Source organism: Mytilus trossulus, chromosome 1 (assembly GCF_036588685.1).
Source record: "Mytilus trossulus isolate FHL-02 chromosome 1, PNRI_Mtr1.1.1.hap1, whole genome shotgun sequence".
In the NCBI taxonomy this organism is placed as follows: domain Eukaryota; kingdom Metazoa; phylum Mollusca; class Bivalvia; order Mytilida; family Mytilidae; genus Mytilus; species Mytilus trossulus.
Window position 1 is genome coordinate 18,250,891 of NC_086373.1, and position 24,295 is coordinate 18,275,185.

At 31.1% G+C, this 24,295-nt stretch overlaps 1 protein-coding gene across 2 annotated transcripts in view; it reads right to left on the reverse strand.

Annotated features, from left to right (window-relative positions):
- LOC134717663 (pleckstrin homology domain-containing family G member 7-like) overlaps window positions 1-24,295 on the reverse strand; it is a 109,413-nt gene that overhangs the window by 49,920 nt on the left and 35,198 nt on the right. For both annotated transcript variants that reach the window (XM_063580163.1, XM_063580168.1), the window contains exon 2: window positions 6,525-7,401. In XM_063580163.1, coding sequence (XP_063436233.1) covers window positions 6,525-7,401 — 877 coding nt within the window. The remainder of the gene's footprint in view (window positions 1-6,524; window positions 7,402-24,295) is intronic.

The window sequence follows — 24,295 nt, forward strand, 5'->3', positions numbered from 1 at the left end:
GAAATATACTTAGAGGAGGAAACTTATCATTTGAAGCTAACTGGAATAAGACAACTTGATAGAGCTAGGTAGCCATCTAAAAGAATTAAACGTTTCATGCAACTGGAATGTGAATAAGAATAAGATATTTTTTCGACAACTTTTATTCTCAATGAAATAGGTCATGAAAATAAACAAATACGGTAATACTAAGAACCACGTGGTTGATGACTTGAACAAGATATAACCTTCAAATTAAAAGAGAGAAAAAACGATTAAAGAAACAGTTTAAATCAAAGATGGGAGAAATCCGATTTCACCATGTTTTCCCCAATACAAAAAGCACTAGCTTTCAATACCAATATGAGTATAATATCAAAAATTTAAGTCAGCGAAGTTTAATACCTCTTAGAGGTGTAATACCACCAAATCATGGTATGTCACATCCGGTTGTATACGAAAGTAGGTCGAAAAAATATTCCCTTGAATTTGACCGTTGTAGGTAATTAATCCTACATTTTATTGCAGTAAAACTATTCTGTGTCATAAACATATGTCTTGGGTATTTCAAAACACCATTATTTTTTATTTTTTATTTCTATAGAAAATTTTGTAATCTTGAGGTTACATGGTGACTAAACCTTGTGCACAGATAGAATAAGGGGAGAAATTTGATTGGTTAACTTCAAATGATGGTTATTTTCTTATATGCAATGAAATGTTATGTGAATTTTTTTCTATAGAAATGGACAGGATAAAACTTTACTCATGCCAAGTATTTCTTTATTTGAAACAAAGATAAATTCTGCACAATTTTTTTAAAAGTGCAAATTTAACAAAGACTAATAGGGGAAAATCAATGGTGATATTACACCTTAGAGTCACACAACGAGGAACACATTATTAATTATGTTTCTTACGAGAAAATTATGTCGTAGTTACAATCCCGTTCCCTTTTCAAGAATGTGACCTTTCGAACTTTACTTATCATCGGGTTTGTAATAACATGAGAAACACGACGGGTACCACATATGGCGCAGGATCTGCTTATCTTTCCAAAATCACCTAGATTTTGGTGGGGTTCGTTTTCTTAAGTCTTTATTTTTAGTTGTGTTTTGTGTACTATTATCTGTCTGTTTGTCTTTTTCTTTTTAAACTGGCGTTTCGGTTTACTTTCTATTTAATGAGTTTGAATGTCCCTATGGTATCTTTTGCCACTTTTTTTATTAACCAATATTGATGAAAAAAATAATTTATTACTACTTCTGCAGCCAATGCAAAACGGCATTACAATAGATGTGAGATTTATTTACAATTCAAACCTGTAAACAATATTGCAAAAGTTTACGCGTTTAATTTTTCAAGTTGACATACTTCATTTTTATTTATACTGTAATTAATATAATACTTTAAGAAATCCTATTACATGACTATTTAAAGATATTCTGGTTTTGACTGACGTTTATATCCAACGCAAGATACCAGTCATTTCAAACAGGATGTTAAGAAAGTTTATAGCATGTATTTGACCTAGGTTATTTTCAACGTATAAACATACAATATGATTGCTACTAAAAGTGTATCAATACAGACCAGAGAAGTAGTTATATAATACTACCTCGTCGCCATTTCTTTTAAGCATATTTGCAATTTTTGAAATACCTGTTTGCAGTGATAATCGTTTGGTTTCAGGTTTCGTTTTTGTTCATTTACAATGCATGTAAAAAGAAGAAAATGATATAAATTATTATACCTCAAGTATCATTTTCAAAACTAAATAAGTACAGAATATGCTATTCAATTTCGTTCTTTATTTGACCATTTAACCATTTTTTGTTTCGAGCGTCACTGATGAGTCTTTTGTAGACGAAACGCGCGTCTGGCGTAAATATATAATTTTAATCCTGGTATCTATGGTGAGTTCATTCGACTTAATTTTTCAAATTTCAGGCGTTGAACTATTTGTCCAGTAATATGTTCCAACTTATGAACCTCGATGTAAATATTTGATTCAAGTGTCATCACATTTCCCAGAATTTCAAATGCAGCTACGGGATTTAAGTTTTGAAAATACCTTGGGAGTAACGACGTTGTTTTTTACCTATTGCATCTAGAGAAACGAAACACTATTAAAAACGGTGTTTTACATCCTTAATTTTACGGTTATATTGAACTTAAAGCGCGCAAATCACCATATGTAATTGTGTTAAGCCGTCAAACCTTTAAACACACTTATTAATAAAGGTTATCTAACCAATGTGGTAATAGTTATCAAAGGTACCAGGATTATAATTTAGTACGCCAGACGCGCGTTTCGTCTACATAAGACTCATCAGTGACGCTTAAATCAAAAATATTTATAAACCCAAACAAGTACAAAGTTGAAGAGCTTTGAGGATCCAAAATTCCAAAAAATTGTGCCAAATACGGCTATGCCTGGGATAAGAAAATCCTTAGTTTTTTCAAAAAATTCAAATTTTGTCTACAGGAAATTAATAAAAATGACCACATTATTGATATTCATGTCAACTCCGAAGTGTTGACTACTGGGCTGGTGATACCCTCGGGGACAAAACGTCCACCAGCAGTGGCATCGACCCAGTGGTAATAAGATATTTGAACATAGTTAACATTTGCACAAATATCAATTTTGTCATCAGCAAATAAAAAACATAACAAAATTTGTATTTTTTTCAAACAGGGTTTATTCTTTTGGGATGATCTTATAAATATAAATCCATGTTTATTTTCTATATAGAGATTACTCTGTATAGATATAAGGAGATGTGTTTTAGAAGAGTTTAGTCTCTTATGCTTTTTCATTATTATTTGTCATTGGCTCTTAACTAGCTTTCGATACCTGAGAGTACTCTCAAATCGTACTTTCTTGTTAATTTGACCTGTTGATACAATTTGAAATGCTCTTTGTTGTTTAATGTTTACTTATTTGGCTTAAATTCTCTCCTCTCTCTCTTTTGGTAATATATATCAGCTTTAATTTGATAAGTGTTTGGTATGACTAAAATTTTCACTTCAACACAGTTATATATTTAGTAAAAACAGTTCCATATTTAATTTTATTTACCTGCTGTACAATATTTAATTAAGCGGCATAATGTCCAAGGTTATGGATGCCTTTCTGATATCTTCAATTATTCTAAATAATAAGGATGTTCTTATCCCAAGCTTAAATCGTAGCCGTATTTGACCCAACCTTTTTCAACTTTTGATCTCCAGTGCTGTACAACTTTGTACCCTTTTTTTTCGCTTTCGTTCTTTTATATCTGGGCGTCTTGTGTCGTCTAATCTTGTGAGGACGAGGCGCGTTTTTGGCGTATTGAGTTTTAAACCTGGTGTTTTTTGTTATCTATTAATCATGTGTTTCTTTGTCTAATATGTTCTCCTATTTATTTGTATTTTAGTCCTGTTATATTATGTTGTCATTTCAATGTTATATTTAACATTGCCATTACAGTGCGAGGTTTGGCATGCCACAAAACCAGGTTCCACCCACCATTTTTTCCTGTACCAAGTCAGGAAGATGGCCATTGTTATATTATTTTTCTTTTCTTTGTGTGTTATATTTTAACGTTGCGTCGTTTGTTTTCTCTTATTTTTGACTGTAAATTCACATTGCGATAAGACGTGTCACGGTACTTGTCTATCCCAAATTCATGTATTTGGTTTTGATGTTATATTTGTTATTCTCGTGGGATTTTGTCTGATGCTTGGTCCGTTTCAGTGTTGTGTCGTTGTTCTCCTCTTATATTTAATGTGTTTCCCTCGGTTTTAGTTTGTTACACCGATTTTTTTTTGTCCATGGATTTATGAGTTTCGAACAGCGGTATACTACTGTTGCATTTATTTAACATCCCTTATTTCATTTATTTCGTATTTACATTGTGTCATAGATCAAATTTATTCGTTCTGTGTATGTTCACTTGTTTGTGCAATATGTCTTTTGATTTACATCCCAGCTCTTTTGTTCTACCCCGGATCATCCCTACCAGATCACCCCAGTTTGAGCTTTTTTGTCTTTCATGCTATCCTTTGTTTTGTAACATTTTGGCGGGAATGTCAAATCTACTTTAAAACTTATAATTAATACAGAAAAGACTATCTATCAAAAATTCAGTGTCTATGCTGGGATTTAAACTCAAGACCTTTAGCATACCAACCCACGACACATACCACTGCACTAGGAATACAGGATACCAACTATCAGTAATTAAACATACTCAAAGGAAGCAAGATATTTTTAAAAGTGGGCGAGTTTGTAGACCTTTATTCAGTGGGGTTTAAACCATTTTTTTAGTAAGTAAGATGTTGCACTGATTGTGCAATTTGATTATACATACTTTTTCAAAAGGGGTCGAGTCGGTAAACAAGAGTGGGGCGATTTTATTCATAAAGTGTCGATCTAGTGTGGGCCGATTAGCCAGTGGGGCGAATAAACATTGTTTAATATCTACTCATCGGTTCGGGGGTCAAAAAGGGTATACATTATATAGTATTATAAAATATATTATAATGGTTGTGTGGCGTTCTAAACTACATTTTATGAATTGTAAATGGTCTTTCGTCTAATATAAAACAGTTAGGATGTAAAATAGTTATCCCAATCGGACTTCGGTGTGTCAGTGTTAGATCACTCTCTGGCCTGTGGCCATCGGAGTGATCTGACACTGACACACCGCGCCCTCGTGGGATAACTTTTGCTGAGTTCAGCTCTTTCAATTGGTATTTTAGAATGTGTCTTTCTATGTTGTAATGTAACACTATTTCATGTCAGGTAAGGTTTGTACCTGTTTATTAGTTAATACTTCAGTTTTATCATATATCTTTTGTATAGTCATTTTATAAAATTTACTGTTTGCAAAAGTATAAATTATTCTAAACAATAGGGATGTTCTGGTACCTACATGTAACAGAAAACCCTGGCCATTTTTGGCACAACTTTTTTGAACTTTTGGTCCTCGGTGCTGTTCATCTTTGTACTTGTTTCAGCATTCAAACTTTTGTATCTGGGCGTCACTATTAAGTCTTGTGTGGACAAAATGCACTTCTGGCGTATTAAAATATTTAACTTGTTGCCTTTTGTTAATTATTATTCATGTGTGTCTTTGTCTATTGTGTTCCCCTATTTATTTATATTGTAGTTCTGTAATGTTGTGGTGTCGTTTCAATGTTATATTTCACATGGCCATAAAAGAGGGAGGTTTGGCATGCCACAAAACCAGGTTCAATCCACCATTTTTTCCTTTAAAAATGTCCTGTACCAAGTCAGGAATAGATTTTAACTTTGTGTTTCCGTTGTGTCGTATGATTTCTCTTTTTTTAAGTGTGAATTCACATTACTATCAGACGTGTCACGGTACTTATCTATCCCAAATTCATGTATTTGGTTTTGATGTTATATTTGTTATTTTCAGAGGATATTGTCTCATGCTTAGTCCGTTTCTGTGTGTGTTATATTTTAATGTTGTGTCGTTGTTCTCCTCTTATACCTAATGCGTTTCTCTCAGTTTTAATTTTTTACCCCGATTTTGTTTTTATTTCTCATGGATTTATGAGTTTTGAACAGCGGTCCACTACTGTTGCTTTTATTTAACAGTTAGACCCGCTGCATGTGTTTCCAAATGTCAAAAGCCAGGAACCCTATGTTAAGTGGTTTTCGTTTGTTGATTCGGTCCCTAAGTGCTTCTCTTTTATATATATATAGACTAGACCGTCGGTTTACCTGTTTGAATGATTTCACACTAGTCATTTTTGAAGACCGTACTTTGACTTTGACCTATAAAGGTTTATTTTTACAAATTGTGACTTGGATGGAGAGTTGTCTCATTTGGCACCCACACCCCATCTTTTATTCTATAAACGTCAGTACAATACGTAGACTTAGTATTTCATAATAATTAGGCGGTAAACGTTAAGGTTTTGTTTCTGCTTTTTATGTATTGTCTGTCGTCTCATCCGATATAATAAATAATAGATGATATCGGATATGTTTCTTACGTCGTAACTACAATCCCTTCCCTTTAATGAATGTGACCTACCGAATTAGACTATTTACTGGGTTAGTAACACGATGAGTGCCAGATGTGGAGCAGGATCTACTTACCCTTCCGAAACACCTGTTTTTGGTGGGGTTCGTGTTGCTTAGTCTTTGGTTTTCTATGTTGGGTCATGTGTACTATTTTGTTTTGTCTTTTTCATTTCTAGCCATGGCGTTGTCTTTCGTATTTTCGATTTATCAGTTTGACTGTCCCTCTGGTATCTTTCGCTCCTCTTTATCGTTTTATGCCATGACTTTGTCAGTTTCTTCAGACTCGTGAATTTTGAATGTGCCCTTAGTATCTTCTACCTCTTTTGTATACATTTTATATATTTACTGCTTGTTAGAAGGATGAAGACATTAACATTGTCTTGCAAAGTGTATGAATATTTTAATAAGCTTTTAACTTTCCATATCAACAAGCGAGAAAATTTAAAGAAAAACGTTGCTAGAAATTTTTTTAAACCTGTTTTAAAAAAACAAAACTTACCTTTCAAAATCGGGGATTTCTGAAATTGATCCCAGATCTGAAACTGAACCAGACCCAAAGTCATCTAGATAAAACGGGGATGAGCGTCGACGCTGACTTCTAGGTGATACTTGTAAACACGAATCCGACTTTCTCGGTTGTTGTGAATGTTCAAACCGTACCCGTAACAACTCCTCGTCATAAAGTTCGTTTTCAACACAACCTATTGAATGAGGTCTTTGACCTAACTTTTTACGCCTTAGTAGTTGTTGGGATGTAGGTGAATCAAGTAAGTTTTGTCCTGAACACCTACGTGAATAGGAATTGTCTCTATTACAGTCGATCACTATATTACATTGTGTAGCAACATCCCTTTGCCATGGGAATCTTGCCTCGAAACTTTCTCCGACAATATCAAAAACACTATATATTCCTCCATCAATACCTGAACAACAACTGTTACACGATGATCGCCGTCTGTCAGGCAAGCTCGACAGTTCACTATAACAACTATCAATGGATGAATGACGACTACTACTACATGTACTATCACTATGTTTGTGGTCCGTTTCGAACAAATCAACGTCAGTCTCGTTTTCATCACATTCTGCCATGCTGCTTAATTCACATGGTGCGCTTGCGACTCTTGTTGGTAAAGAACTTGAAGATAATGACCGCCGCTTCAAAAAAAGATCTCTTTTGCGTTTTGATGGAGATCTGTTATAACAGCAAGGCTCATGTGGATAAATCGAGTTTTGCCCTGGGAATTTATCATTATGGACATAAGATTTGTCAAAGGAGTGGTATCGTTTCCGTCTCACCGGAAGTGTGCGAGTTGAAAATCTGTCAAAACGTCTTGTCTGTGAATAACAACTTCCATCTGAATAATTATCTGGCTCTGCAAGATAAATATATGAAATATAACGTCAAAATACTGTAATTACCGTAATTATATTTCATATCGAAGCATCGGCATGTAAGCTATTAGTAAAATGGAGAGCGGCAAGGAAAATAACAAACTACGAATTGCTATCAGCAAAATGTCGTTTAAATATGTCGTTAACGAGGTTTTTATCCTTATTTGGCAGAAGCCATCAGAGTCAATGTTTTATCATGACATATTCGATGATCTTTGTCAGGCAGATCATTTCTTTAAACTCGTTGTAGTGGAATTATCTCATGACAAATTAAGACGGAAATTAATATCATGTATGAAATATTGTCATCAAAATTGCAATAGAACACGTTTTCCAGTCGTGTAGTACCACGCGGACAATCCTCTGTATCAAATGAACAGCATATAGTTTTATCAAAATTATAAAGAAACCTTTAAATAGCCTACGCAATTTAACGTGAAAACTTTCAAATCCTAGCAGACTTAAGTAAAAAATAAAACGCCTTAATCGTTTTGAAAACAAGACGCATACTACTAGTATAAAGTAAAAAGGATTCCCGGATGTTGCTATATCATGTATACAGAGATGCTGTGTTTATTGTTATTCGCATCACGATTTATGTTTTATTCCAGGTAAATTATAATGAGTTCTTGATATTTCTCGTTTGATAGTGAATCTAATATTATAGGTAAATGCCACATTCCTGACAGTAAAACAAAAGGAGAGCAATAAAAAAGTCATTTTCTAACACAACGATTTTCAAATGTTAATAAAATTAATCGATGTAAAATTTTAAAGATTGTAGATTTCAATGGTTTTTTTATATATTCCCCGTGTGTTAATAAACTTAGATGTTCAGAAAATATATTTAAGACAGACAGCTAGATGCCATAAACATACTACGTATACACAAGCCAGAGTCTGAGCTTGATTTGCTATATGATATAAAAACTAAACTGACGAAAAAAGGTCATTTATTCAAAATCATAAAATGCAAAAAATACATTTTGCAAATAAAACATTTGACATAAAAGTTCATATTTAATATGAAATAATAATACATAAGGTCATTTATTCAAAATCATAAAATGCAAAAAATACATTTTGCAAATAAAACATTTGACATAAAAGTTCATATTTAATATGAAATGATAATACATAATTACTACGAAATTACATCAACTAATATCATGTTTGACTCAATTGAATAAATGACAAAGAATAGCAAAGGTGGGGAGAAAAACCTGCCCCATAAATAAACATATATACATATCTACTTCAAAAGATAATATAAAAGGCGGTATGTGGGTGGGAATTTTGAACAAATTGTTTGATAAAAATCACAAGTTAACACATCAAATGCTGATGATAAAAGGAAGTGACCACAATGCACTTACACGTGAACTCGTGCTGACCCGCAAGGCCATTGACCAATAAGAAAGATGATATCCAATCATGCATTGGTCATAATAGAAATTTCTCGGCACGTGAAAACAAGTTATCTAATTTCACCAATTTATCGTTTAATTAAGTAGGACACTCTGATCCTTTGACCAGACTAGAGACATTATTCATTTACTTATAGGTTAGACAATACTTGGTCATGTTTTATGAAGATTTAAGCCCAAGGCGAAGCCGAGGGCTTAAATCTTCATAAAATATGACCAAGTATTGTGTGACCAATTTAGAACATATTCACACTTTCGAGTGACCTTACAAAATTAGCCTTTCCCATTGTAATATTCAAACCTTAAAAAGAGTTCACATTTTATAATGAACCAACACATAGGTACTCATCATTTAAATGGATGGAATGAAATAGCACTGACATAGTTTGTGAGGACCGAATGGATAAATTGTTTTCTTCTGCTTCAGGTAAAATTTAATACTAATATATCTTGAGATTTTTTTATTTTAAAAAGGAACACAATGTTATATAAATACCCTTTTTGAAATTTGATTTTTTTTATAAATATAAAACTCTGTATAAGCATTTAAATTCAGACCATTCAACGTTAAATGCTTACTTTTTTATTGATAACTTTATATGTATTGTGTTTCTCCGTAAAAATCCTTTGCTTTATATATCAACAGTTTGAAATTGTTTTCTTGAAAGAAAAAAACATCCCTCAAATGCCCGGTTTATAATAAATAAATATTATTTTACCTACATCCTTACCCCCATTGTTTTTGTTTATTCTATATATGTGTATCATTAGAACATTTATGAAAATTTGCAAAATTCAAAATAATTTGTTTTAATCTTTGCTCTTTCATCTTTAATCAGTAGGCTCTTTTCCAAGGGAAAATGCCTCAGGTGATTGTACACTTCATTAGTGCAGTTATTAAGAGTTCACTTTCATAATTAACTGACAATGAAAAGTCATTCATGTATAGCATTTCATAGTGCATGGAAAACCATGTACTATGAAAATTAGAGGGTGAAAAAAATGACTTTTCATTGGACGAGAAGGGGTGAGTATGTTCTAAAGTAATAATAGCTCACTCTTTTATTTAAGTCGGTTAGTAATAACCAATTAAACAGAATTATCTTCTCTGCTGACTTTAGAATTTTAGACCTATCAACATAATAAGCTGCTTTGGGAAACTTTTCACATCTGTATTAAATAACAGATTAAATAAATATTCGAAAGAATATAGCTTAATATGCGAAAACCAAGGAGGCTTCCGGAAAGGATACTCCACTATTGATAATTTGTTTATTTTAGATTCTCTCATTCAGACGATGAAAAACAAAAAGAGGAAACTTTTTTGTGCTTTTATCGATTTTGCTAAAGCTTTTGATACCGTTTGGAGAAATGGCCTGTGGCAAAATTACTATTAAATGATATAAATGGTAAAATGTATAATGTAATTTTTAATATGTATAGTAGTATTAAATCTCGTATTTCATTTAATGGTGATACTACCGAATACTTTCCATGTAATATAGGTGTTAGACAAGGAGAAAATTTATCTCCTTTTCTTTTTTCTTTATATCTGAATGACTTGGAAGATTTTTTTTTATAGATATGATGTAATAGGTCTAAACACAGTGACACATGAAATAGAAGAACAACTTAATATTTACTTGAAACTTTATGTATTACTTTATGCAGATGATACTGTTTTATTTTCTGAAACTGCACAAGATCTTCAACAACAGCTAAATACATTTTATGAATACTGTGATATATGGAAACTGAAAGTTAATCCAACCAAAACAAAAATTGTTAATTTTGGTAATGGTAGATTGACAAGCAAATTAAATTTTACTCTTGCAGGTAATGATTTAGAAATTGTCAAGGATATTTCATATTTAGGCATTATTTTTTCCAAAACGGGTAGTTTTAAAAGTGCTAAAAATCAACTCATTAGTAAAGCCACCAAAGCTATGTATGAAGTTCTAAAAAAAGGCCGCTTACATAACCTGACAGTTAAATGTCAGTACGATCTTTTTGAAAAAATTGTAAGGCCTATATTGCTATATGGTTGTGAAATTTGGGGATTTAGTAATACTGATGAAATAGAAAGAGTGCATTTGAAGTTTTGTAAACTTTTGTTAAACTTGAAAAAATCAACCCCAAGCTTTATGGTATATGGAGAGCTAGGTGCTTATCCTATGTCAGTATATGTGGAACACCGTATGGTATCTTTTTGGTCTAATATTGTAAACAGTTCTGATAGTAAAATGACAAATATTCTATATAGATATATTTATAAACTTAACGTAGATGGTGGATTTACTTTCGAATGGTTGTTTTGTATAAAAAATATCTTAAATAAATATGGATTTTCAAATATTTGGTTAAATCAGGGTAACTATAGTTTTAATCCAAAATGGTTAAAGTTAAGCATTAAACAAAGAATGTTTGACCAATTTCAGCAGACTTGGAAATCAGAAATGGAGAATTCTCCAAAAACATTATGTTACAAACTATTTAAAGAAAACTTTGAATTTGAAGAATATTTAGATTTATTACCTTATAAAGATAAAATAACGCTATGTAGGTTTAGAACTGGAAATCACCGGTTACCTATAGAAACCGGTAGATGGCGTAGAATTATTAGACAGGAAAGGTACTGTGTACTTTGTAATTCTCATGAAATAGGTGATGAATTTCACTATATTTTAAACTGTACAGCTCTAACAGTAAGTAGAAGAGCTTTTCTTAAACCTTACCATATAAGCCGAGTAAATGTTTCGAAATTCGGCAGTTTATTTATTTCAAAAAATATTCGTGTATTGAAAAATTTGTGTAAATTAATTAGAATTATCAATATAGAAGTATGTTCTCCAGGTTGATCAACAATCTCTCATTCTTGTTGCTCGTTTTTGTGCAAACTTGTCATGCGCAAAATCTGTATGTTATTGTATGTAAAAATATCTTTCTTTGTACCATTTACTTGGTTTTATAAGAAATAAAGAATCTTGAAATCTTGAATCTTGACTTAAATTATTTTATTCCGCTTAATTTTCAATTAGCAAATAAAACTGGTTTTAAGACAGACAGCTAGATACCATAAACATACTACGTATACACAAGCCAGAGTCTGAGCTTGATTTGCTATATGATATAAAAACTTAACTGACGAAAAAAGGTCATTTATTCAAAATCATAAAATGCAAAAAATACATTTTGCAAATAAAACATTTGACATAAAAGTTCATATTTAATATGAAATAATAATACATAAGGTCATTTATTCAAAATCATAAAATGCAAAAAATACATTTTGCAAATAAAACATTTGACATAAAAGTTCATATTTAATATGAAATGATAATACATAATTACTACGAAATTACATCAACTAATATCATGTTTGACTCAATTGAATAAATGACAAAGAATAGCAAAGGTGGAGAGAAAAACCTGCCACAAATCCACTCTTTTGCTGAAAGAGTGGATCAGAAATCCACTCTAAGGCATGAAGAGTGGATCCCCCACCCGAGGACTCTGGCGACGTGAATACAATTATATGTGACTTGAAAAAATAATACATTCACATATATGTGCACCAAACACATATCACTTTATTAAGTAAAACGTTTCCACATTTCGCAGAAATATTAAAAGTTCCTATTTTCATATACAAAGATATTACTTTAAAATTATCTCTTACTGGTGAAAATGATTAAAGGTGTAAATCTTATTCCGACCAGGATCACAGCAATTAAATTACAATAGAATCGCAGTTACAATGTAAGTATGATTCGGAATTCATATTTCTTCTTACATCCAGACATTTAAATATAGAATCCTTTATATATTTTAGTACAGACAATTAGAACTTTGATTAACCGAAACTATATCCTTTAATTTTAAAAATTCAAACAAAATGAATGAATACTTTATTGCAAAAAGCATATATATGCTATAGCAACGAAAAACATATTTACAACATGACAAATGATAAACAGCAGAGAACAATACATATAAATCATTACAAGAAAGCAAATAACATTAAGTAACAAAATGTGATCTGATTGACCACGCAGATTTTATGTAGTTACACAATTTTTTAATATGTAAAACAGACTTTGATTTAAATAGATACTGTAATTTAGTAAGGTTTCAAATTGGCCAAGAACAATAGAATTTTGGCAAATATATAGGCCTAATTGATCTATAGGCAGGGCATACTAGTAAAAAGTGGTATTCGTTTTCAACATACTGCATATTACAACATTTACATAAACGTAATTCTCTAGCCATGCCAGTATATCTTCCTGTTTCAATATTCAGTTTAAATGTACCACTTCGCAATTTAGTTAAAAAGTGTGAATTATAACAAAAATCTAAATAATCCTCAAACCTAAATTCTAACTTTATATCCTTATAAATACTAAGTTTTTCGCTCTTTTCTACATATGATAACCAGCTTTGTATATACTGATCTATAATTCTATTTTTAATTACATAAAAAAATTCAGTAGTAATGTATTTCAGATTGTTGATACCATATATAATTGAGACCACTATCAAATAGTAAGTCACGTACATTAGAAGCCCAGTTTTTTTTGCCATTATTGGCATCATCAAGTAACAATTTATAAACATCATAAACAATAGGTGTTTTGTTAGATAAGATATTCAACCAATATTTCAAAATTCTAAATTTTCTCATAATGTACATAGGAAAATGGCCCAATTCTCCATATAAAAAATAATTTCGGACAGATTTGCCAACTTTTAAAATATATCGACAGAAACGATTGTGAATAATCTCAACATCTTTACCTCGATTGAAACCCCATATTTCCGAAGCGTAATTAAGAACAGAGGCCACCATACTGTCAAATAGATCAAGTTGTTTCTTCTTTGACAAGAACAAATCTTTCACTGAGTTTAACAATGACGATAGAGCTCGTGATCCCTGTTGAGACACACGTTTCTGAGTCTGTAAGAATTTTCCATTAAAATAAAACATCATGCCAAGATATATACAGGAATTTACAATTTCTAGCTCTTTATTGTCGTAGAAGAATCTGGCACTTACTGGTTGCCATCCAATTCTAAATACTATAACTTTTGTTTTTTCAATATTAACTTCAATGTTCCACTTATGACAGTATTTCAATAATTTATCTAAAAGTTCTTGCAATAATTCTGGTGATTTTCCAAACAACACAGTGTCATCCGCAAAAAGAATAAGATATATAAGAATATTATTCACAGTAACGGCATCATCCCGCATATCAATATGAATGTCCTCAATCAAGTCATTGATGAAGAATAAAAACAAAAGAGGCGACAAGGGCTCCCCTTGTTTTACTCCCATTAAATTATCGAACGAATCGGATAAAATACCACCAGATCTAACACGCATTTTAACAGAAGAATAGACAGATTTTACAATAGTAACAAATTTGGAGCTTATTCCACTTTTAATGAGTTTATACATTAACAAAACAAAACTAAAGTATATTTTTACAAAGCCCTGGATCCTTCCTAAATACGAAGTTTTATATCTGACTATTTCTGTATAGGATCACGTACGGGGCGCCGAATGGGAACTCTTGTGGTTTTGTACTCAAAATTCAATTTTGTACGGACAAAAGTGACTTTTGTTCAACAAAAATGAGTTCAGTTTAACAAAATTTGTATCATACTACAAATTTGAAATTTTGTCATACAAAATTATCTATCAGCGGACAAAAGTCACTTTTGTCATGACAAAATTCATTTTTGTTACACAGACTTGACTTTTGTTACCTAATTTGAAAATTGAGCGACAAAAGTCAATTTTGTATTTAAATTAGTTTAGTTTGGTTTCTGTGAACTAATTTGCATACAAAATCGACTTTTGTTACACAAAATTGACTTTTGTTACACAAAATTGACTTTTGTTACACAAAATTGACTTTTGTTACACAAAATTGACTTTTGTTACACAAAAATTACTTTTGTTACACAAAATTGACTTTTGTTACACAAAATTGACTTTTGTTACACAAAATTGACTTTTGTTACACAAAATGACTTTTGTGAGACAAAATTGACAAAATTGACTTTTGTCTCAACAAAATTAACAAAATTGAATTTTGTCTCAACAAAATTGACAAAATTGAATTTTGTCTCAACAAAATTGACAAAATTGAATTTTGTCTCAACAAAATTAACAAAATTGAATTTTGTCTCAAAAAAATTAACAAAATTGAATTTTGTCTCAACAAAATTAACAAAATTGAATTTTGTCTCAACAAAATTGATTTTTGTCTCACGAAAGTCAATTTTGTCTCACGAAAGTCACTTTTGTCTCATAAAAGTCAATTTTGTTCTTACAAAATTGAATTTTGTCATCACAAAAATGAATTTTGTCGTCACAAAATTGACTTTTGTCTCAACAAAATTGACAAAATTGACTTTTGTCTCAACAAAATTAACAAAATTGACTTTTGTCTCAACAAAATTTACAAAATTGACTTTTGTCTCAACAAAATTAACAAAATTGACTTTTGTCTCAACAAAAATGACAAAATTGAATTTTGTCTCAACAAAAATGACAAAATTGAATTTTGTCTCAACAAAAATGACAAAATTTAATTTTGTCTCACAAAATTGAATTTTGTCTCACAAAAGTCAATTTTGTCTCACAAAAGTCAATTTTGTCTCACAAAAGTCAATTTTGTCTCACAAAAGTCAATTTTGTCTCACAAAAGTCAATTTTGTCTCACAAAATTGAATCTTACCGTACACAATTGACTTTTGTGATTTAATTTCCATATCAGGTAACAAAAGTCAATTTTGTATGCAAATATGTTTATATTTGTATACCTTTAAGACAAAATTGACTTTTGTCATGATAAATATGAATTTTGTCTACAAAAATGAATTTTGTCATCACAAAAATGAATTTTGTCATGACAAAAATGAATTTTGTCTACACAAATGAATTTTGTCATCACAAAATTGGAGTTCTCACAAAACAAGTCTGTAGCACATAGTTTTGTAAGACAAAAATGATTTTGTTATGACAGAATTGAATTTTGTACAAAACCACAAGAGTCCCATTCGGCGGCCCGTATCACGAGCAAAGGATTCCCAAACTACACTTGACATTTTTCGATCGATAATGTATAAATATAAAAAAGAAGATGTGGTATGATTGCCAATGAGACAGTTCACCACAAGAGACCAAAATGACACGGAAATTAACGACTATAGGTCATCGCACGGCCTTTAACAATGAGCAAAGCCTATAGTGCATAGTCAGCTATTAAAGACCAATGACCATGGAAAACAATTCAAACAAGAAAACTAACGGCCGTATTTATATATTTTTTTTTAAATAAAAACAATAAATGAACACTAACTTAAATGTAACACATAAGCAAACGACAACCACTGAACTACAGGCTCCTAACTTGGGAAAGGCACATATATATATGTCGTGTACAAGTTGCGATTTTGTACAGGTTATAACATGTACAAAAATATTGTACATGTTATAACTTGTATGATGCAAAAATACAAGTTATAACATGTACAAAAGTACCTCATACATGTTATAACCTGTACAAAATATTGCTTAAAAATGGTTTTAACTTGTACAAAATCGAAAAATAAGAATATTTTTCTATTATCGCAACAGATGATATTGACCTCAATAACATTTTCATAATTTTTTTATTAATCCTTCATGTTAGTGTGTTTTGTTCTTTTTTGATTCAGTTAATGTCCAGGAGTCGGTATTATGAAGCATTCCTAAGACCTGTCATAAGATATAGACATGTCTTATGATCCTCTTACGACTATCTTTGGACATATCTTTATTTGATGAATTATAATTGTGAGTGTCCATTTTGAAGGCAATAGTAAAATACTTTCATTCTAGTTGACACTAAAAGACATAAGAGGATAGCCAGGACAGATGTGTCTACAAAAAAAATTGGGAATGGAAATAGGGTATGTGTCTAACGACAACAACCCGCCAATTGAGCAGAGTACATCCAAAGGCTACAAATAAATGCTTCAAAGTAGAGGATATATAATTAAAACATCAAAATGACATTCGCCTCATGCAATGATTTTAAAGTTAATAAACAAAAAGTGAGTTATAAATTTACATAAGTCATGTTGGAGGCCAAAAATATTGAAGAGTAGATCCAAAGATATTGATAATGAAACGTGGTCTAATGAAAACTAGTTCAGCTCTCTCTTGCTTTTACAGAGTAAGCATATAAGACATTGTTTTTGTCTTTGCATGCTATAAAAAGAATTTTTCGAAGAATTTAGAAACTAGTATCTAATGTACTTGTCATTGAGGAAATGCAAGCTTTTAGTAATTAGTTTCACACTTATTTAAATCATGATGGACTGCATTATCATAAAACACACAATTACATGAAAACACATTTTGCCAACATTATTCATGAAACCTATATTTCTGAAACTTTGTGATCATTGTCCTTTACAGAAAAAGACACGTTATGGCCTATTTGTTGTTGTTCTTTGTGCATTGGTGAATTTAAATGTATATTATACTTCTTTAAGATTTATTTTAAATTTTGTACAAGTTAAAACCATTTTTAAGCAATATTTTGTACAGGTTATAACATGTATGAGGTACTTTTGTACATGTTATAACTTGTATTTTTGCATCATACAAGTTATAACATGTACAATATTTTTGTACATGTTATAACCTGTACAAAATTGCAACTTGTACACGACATATACATACATAATATGGCGGGGTGAAATCCATAGGGTAAACTTTTTTAAAATTGAAATTAGTAAATAAGTATTTAGTGTAAACTTTTTTAACTCTCAGTAATTTTTGTTGTGATCCGAATTGATATGAGACTATAGAAATAATTTTTGTAACTCATGATACGGTAAAAAGAAAAGTTTTAGTCACAATTTTTAATATACAGCTTTTTAGAAATTTAATGACTGGTGAACATCACCATTCAATATTAACAGTAATAATTTATATCGATAACACCACTATAATCAAAGTACTGAAGTACTGAACATCGGATGACCACAAGTTCTTGTGGATGGTCAAATGCACATGTCACAGAAACAGATCACATCTATATGCATTTATACCTGAAACTGAGGTAAATGTACAGAGATATATTTGTTTCTGATACAAATTCGTGCGTGGATGATGAATAGATGACAGGAAATTCAACCGCACCGTAATAACTATTATAGTGTGGTGATACAAATCAGTACACTTGGGACTATTTTACTAATATGATAATAGTCCCAGAGTATACACTGGTTTGTTGTTATATATAATACTAATATAACGGTTGCATGGTTATATATATATACAACTATATGTATATAGTTATCGCCTAGGGGCTCCTAAGTGTGAGCTTTTACATGAGTTGTATAGGGCTATGATACAAAAATAAAGGTACGAGTCTTTTATTCTGACTTCATTTAACATGTGTTTTGTACGACTGTTCACCCACTAATTCAACACGAGTTTACACGTTTGGTGTTTTCAAATGTTTGGGATTTAACTTTTCAGATAAAAAGATACCCAATTTTTAAAATGCTAACTTATTTTCATTTTGAAGAGGAGTTTCATTTTTGAGAGGGTGTATGTTACTGGAATCCTTCATATCACCAGTGGAAAGACCCCAATAGAAAAGAAGATGTGATATGAGAGCCAAAGAAACAACTTTCAATCTAAGTCGCAATGTTCAGTTTTCTTCAATTTTTACTTAATGCTAGCATTCCAATTTTCAATAACAGTTAACAGCAATTACAATCTCACAATAACAGATAATAATAAAATTAATAATCCTATAACAACTAACAAGGAATAAGACAATAACAGCTAACAGCAAATATATTTTCTGAATAACAGATAACATGTTTACGACAATTAAAAAAAGGATAAAATGTTAAGATTCCTTTAAAATCCAAATAAATGTAAATATCAATGACCGTTTAATTAGTAGCAAAATAATTTCAAATATCAGTTGTTACGCTTTTCTTAGCTTAGAGGCATCACTGTTTCTATACAAAGAATTCCTCTAAGGAATATCATACATAAGATTTTCTTTAAAAGCTTCAAAAAACACTCATTACCGCATTCTTCTATGTTTTCTGACATTTTAATACGTTAGCTTAAATCCTATCTTAATTGAAAATACTATCATCGTTTTCAATCGATCTATTGTTACATGGTAGCAACGAGCGTAATCATTTCATTTTACTTTTGCATGGTTAACTGGTTTCTGTTTCATTGCGATGCAGAATAGAGGCTGCTGCCAATTTTTTCAAGAGCGTTCAATTACGTAGTAAGATAAATACAAATCTGCTTTATTCGTAATAGAAACATCAGTTACTTATAGATTATCGTTGATTATCTCAACGAGATTGATTTTCTCGCTTTAGCAGGTACAGCGAAAGTGAGAAAAGCAATCGAGTTGAGATGACCAATGATAATCTGTTTATCGCTAATTTACCTATGACGACGTTGACAATTTCAATGTCAATTTCGTTAGCAACGCCACGTGGCCTCCTTAGTTTCTAGCGATAATTTTTCCATCTCAAGCGAGGAGCATGATATGAAAATTATCACAAAAAAAGATTAAAGGAAAAATGCACAAAATAGCGATAAAACTTGATACCCACAAACCGTACGTAGTTCGTAATGATTTTTGTATTCACTTTTCAAATTTGGATGGTTATCATAACATAGATTGGCTACCATAGATTTGTACCTTAAGAAAAATTATGTATGTTGACATTATGATAAAATGCATCATTATGATATAATACCAGTTCAACTCATGCAAGTTTATTGCAATTTTTCAGTTTATGAATAACAAACTGTGACAATCATACCACATCTTCTTTTTTATATTTTAATAGAAATTAAGGTTCCAACTCTCGCAGGCAAAACTGACCGTGGTAATTTGTACTTTTTTTTTTAATAAATCCTTTCTTAGCTTGATACTGTTGATCATTATAGTATTTTGTGTTAGGCTCTCAATATGTCAATAGGTTCTATCTATAGAGATTACTCAAGAAAAATATGATAGATGTACTTACTTTCACTTCTTATAACTACATGTACGCCTAGAAAATTAGCTTACAATTTACATGAAGCGGAAGCACTGTACAACTTTCTTCCGCTGATGTGTACAGTTACGCGGTAAAAGAAACTATGCAGGGAAAAGTAAAATGTGGTGGATGTCAACGAACTGGACAAAACCAAGAGATGAAATATTCAACAATAACACTTCCATATGAGCTTAACAATGAATCGTCTAATACAATTATTATTGTTTGTCGCTATTTTGTGTATTTTTCCTTTGATCTTTTTTTGTGATAACTTTTCATATCATGCTACTCGCTTGAGATAGAAAATTATCGCTAGAAACTAAGGAGCCACGTGGCGTTGCTAATGAAATTGACATGGAATTGACAAAGTTGTCATAGGTAAAATAGCGATAAACAGATTATCATTGGTCATCTCAACTCAATTGCTTTTCTCGCTTTCGCCGTGACCGTCTCAAGCGAGAAAATCAATTTCGTTGAGATAACCAGCAATAATCTATAAATATCATGTTTGTTTTTGTTTTTGTTTTTGTTGAATGTCGTGTTTGTTTTCGTTTTTGCTATACATGTATATCGTGTTTGTTTTCGTTTATTGTTTTATACATAAACCAGGCAGTTGGTTTTCTTGTTTAAACTGTTTTACATTTATTATTTGAAAGCCGATATTATTTTGCTATGAGGTATGGATGCTGCACATTGTTGATGCCCGTCCGGTGACCTATAGTGGACAATTGCTACGTCATTTAGTCTAACATTAATATTAATATGAATTAACGATTTTCTGACCTTAAACTCTAAAGGATGTTCCTTTACTTTGACATAGCTTACATGTTCTATGTGTAGATAAAATTCTAAATTTAAAAGTTGTATAAATATTCTACTGAACGATAAGTTTATTGAGGACAGCCTTGGTGCCAAGAGTTAAGTTTTGATATGTCCCTGACCAATGTTATCTAATACGATTATGATGAATGGGAAGATTATAATCAAAATCCTGTTGAAGTATTGAAGCTTCTTTGAAACTATCATAAATCATTTTCCACAATCTAAAATTAGTAAGTAGATCTGTTATATATAAATGATACTATGCATGTATAACTATAGTTTTTATTTTGTACTAATAATGCAAAAGGTCGTAAGTTTAGAAAAAAATAGTTTCGAAAATCCAATGATTGCGCAAGACGAACTATACCTATAACTTAGAAAAAATGCGTGCATGTATACTCCAAAACATATTAAACATATAAGTTATATTTAATTGAAAAAACCGATACGACAGAAGATATTACTAATGATGTATTCCGTATACAATATATACATGTATGTACATTTATTTTGTACATTAATCCTGATTAATCTGCTCGTTAGATTTTCTCGTTTGAATTGATTTACATTTATGATTAAGGTGGTACCCAACACTTTCACTAAAATAAATTTGGCTCGTTTAATTTTCATAAAATTTTGACAAAGTATTTACTTTGACCCTTTAACAACAACAAAAAATTTCAAAAATTTTGAACCAACCGTTTTGTCAGAAAAAATACACTGGTTATATAGCAGTTTGACAAACACCAATTTTGATCATTGAAAAGCTTATTATTCCATTTTACAACACAACGTAATTTTAAAGACGTTAAGCTGATTTTACAGAGTTATCTCCCTGTAGTGTTATGTACCACCTTAAAGGACCTTTTATAGTTGACTATGCAGTTTGGGCTTTGCTTATTGTTGAAGGCCGTACTGTGACCTATAACTGTTAATTGCTGTGTCGTTCTAGTATCTTGTGAGGAGTTGTCTCATTGGCAATCATACTACTTCTTCTTTTTTATACCCTTCTATTTTACACTTATGTAAATTCATTTCAATTCAGATAGTATAAAAGAAATTCTCGTACTGAGTTTTCATTGTAACTTCTATTGTATTCACACGGACGGTGATTATATTGTCTCTATTGTTTGGTGTACACAAGAAGTACTATGTAGAAATGATTATAAAATATCTTCAAATAAAAAAACTCCCGATTATCAAAGTAAAATGGGATATCATTTTTTCCAGCGGACTCTTCATGATTCGAAATGAAGAACATACACTAAAAAATGAAAAGTATCTTAAAAGTTTGTTAAATACCATTGAAAAGATATTGCTAGTTGTACATGAAAGCAACATTCTTTTTCGAAACTGACTTTCTGTACCCGAGCATAGACCGTTGAAAGTTGAAAGTTGAAAGCTTCAAGTATATATTTTAAGTAGTTACCAATCAATTAATCTAGGTAAGATTTGAATTGATGCTCAATTAAATGTTCATTTTCGATACTAATAAATGTATGGTATCGTCGTCTTTCAAATCGATGGAAGAGATTCATTCCTGACATCATTGATGCCTCAGAACCACATTCACTATTTTGTTCAATTTATCTTTCAGAAGGCCTTTTTAATGATGATCGAACAGTCTACATTATCACGGAACTCGATATTAGATGGTTTTTACATTGAGAGAAATGTAAAGCAATCATTTCCACATATACAACGGGAAAATGGGGGGGTGGGGGTGGGGGGGGTAAACAATCAAATATTCATTGGAATATCTACTAACCACACAACATATTTTGAAACTCCAGGCCTCATATTTGTATATCTACAGTGTATAGAAAATGAATAAAAAACTTTTTTCAAAAGACAATTATGGCTTTTAGACAGATACATTGACATTTATATTTGTATATCTACAGTGTATAGAAAATGAATAAAAAACTTTTTTCAAAAGACAATTATGGCTTTTAGACAGATACATTGACATTTCTGGGGCTATATCAAATGTGCCGGGTTATAATATTATAGTTACTTTGTCACAAATACCTCGCAATCATTGTTTTATATTATCCACCCTTTATCTCATACATTTTGTAGAAAACCTCTCAGTATTATCCATCATAAGCCTTCGTCGCACGTCTTAGTGGAATATCTTGCAGTGCCGAGTTAGTATAATGTTATCATTCCATTATTGTTGCCGATGTGCACGTTCGGGGGGAGGGGATGGGGGATGGGAGGGAGATTTTCTTGGATGAACAAATCTTCCTCCGTAAGGTACGGGGAAACCAATTAAAAAGTTTAACACCTGGAATTCACCCTTGATCGCAGGATTTTTAGAAACACCTCTTAGTGTAAAGTTTTATATTAACCAATACTTATTTCTCGTGTTAGTGGATATGCAGCATTTTATAATATTCACCCTTTATTTAACGACTTTATAGAACACCTCACAGGAAATGCTTTGTATTATCTACCTTTTATCATGGAATTTTACCCAGTGCGATATTTATTATCCACCAATGACTTTAAAACGCCTGAATATGAAGAACTTTTTATATTATCCATTATTTATCGCAAATCTTTATGGAATATCTCTCAGTGTAAAATTTCAAATAATTCCTCCTTAACATCATATGCATTTACAGACCTCTCAATCTTTTATTTCATGTTTTCAGCCCTTTAATGGAAATTGGAGATCTCTGATTCCACTTTTACATCATCATGTATAATATACAAAATTTTGAATTAAGTTTTATTACGTCGAGTATTTACGATAAAAACATAAAAATAACTAACCTGCATGGCCTAGTGAGTGCAATTTCCTATATCTTAATAGTCCATCTAAACAAGTCTGTTAAATTTCAGTTTCAACTACTGTATTTAACCACACAAGTTGTTAATGTCCTATACATATTGAACTCATTACATAAATCCACGATTAAAAGAAGAATACAATAACTAGTTGCCTAGTAAATGCTTCCCTAGCAGTTAGTCAATTAGCTGAGCAGAGCCGAGTCAACCATATTAATTAATGTATATAAGATTGGACACTTTTTTCGTTTGATTTGGAGTTAGAAGAATTACGCTTATTGGAAAACGAGCTAATGTATGATCTTAACTGTCACCTAATCTGTATTAGATTGAAAAGATACTATTTTCGAAGCAAATATTTCAATACATAACTGACAGTTTTGTTTAAACGCTTAATTCAGTACCCTGGAAATGAAAGATACGTTATTAATTCACTTTTTTTTTTTTTTTTTTGAATGGTGAAGTTAATAGACATTTGCAACATTTCTAGATAATCATATCATATAATTGTCATTCAGACGAAAAACTGCAGACGAAAGATATTTTGACGGAATATAGCAAATTAAAACAAAATCTGTCAGTGACCACACACGTTATCGACAGGAGAAACAGTTTGTTAATTTGCAATTTAATTTTTGTCTGCATTAAATAGAATCAAACGAGATCATAGTTAAGGTTGACACCAATTTTATTTAAGAAATAATCTATTAATTTAGCAAAATACAAATTTAAATTA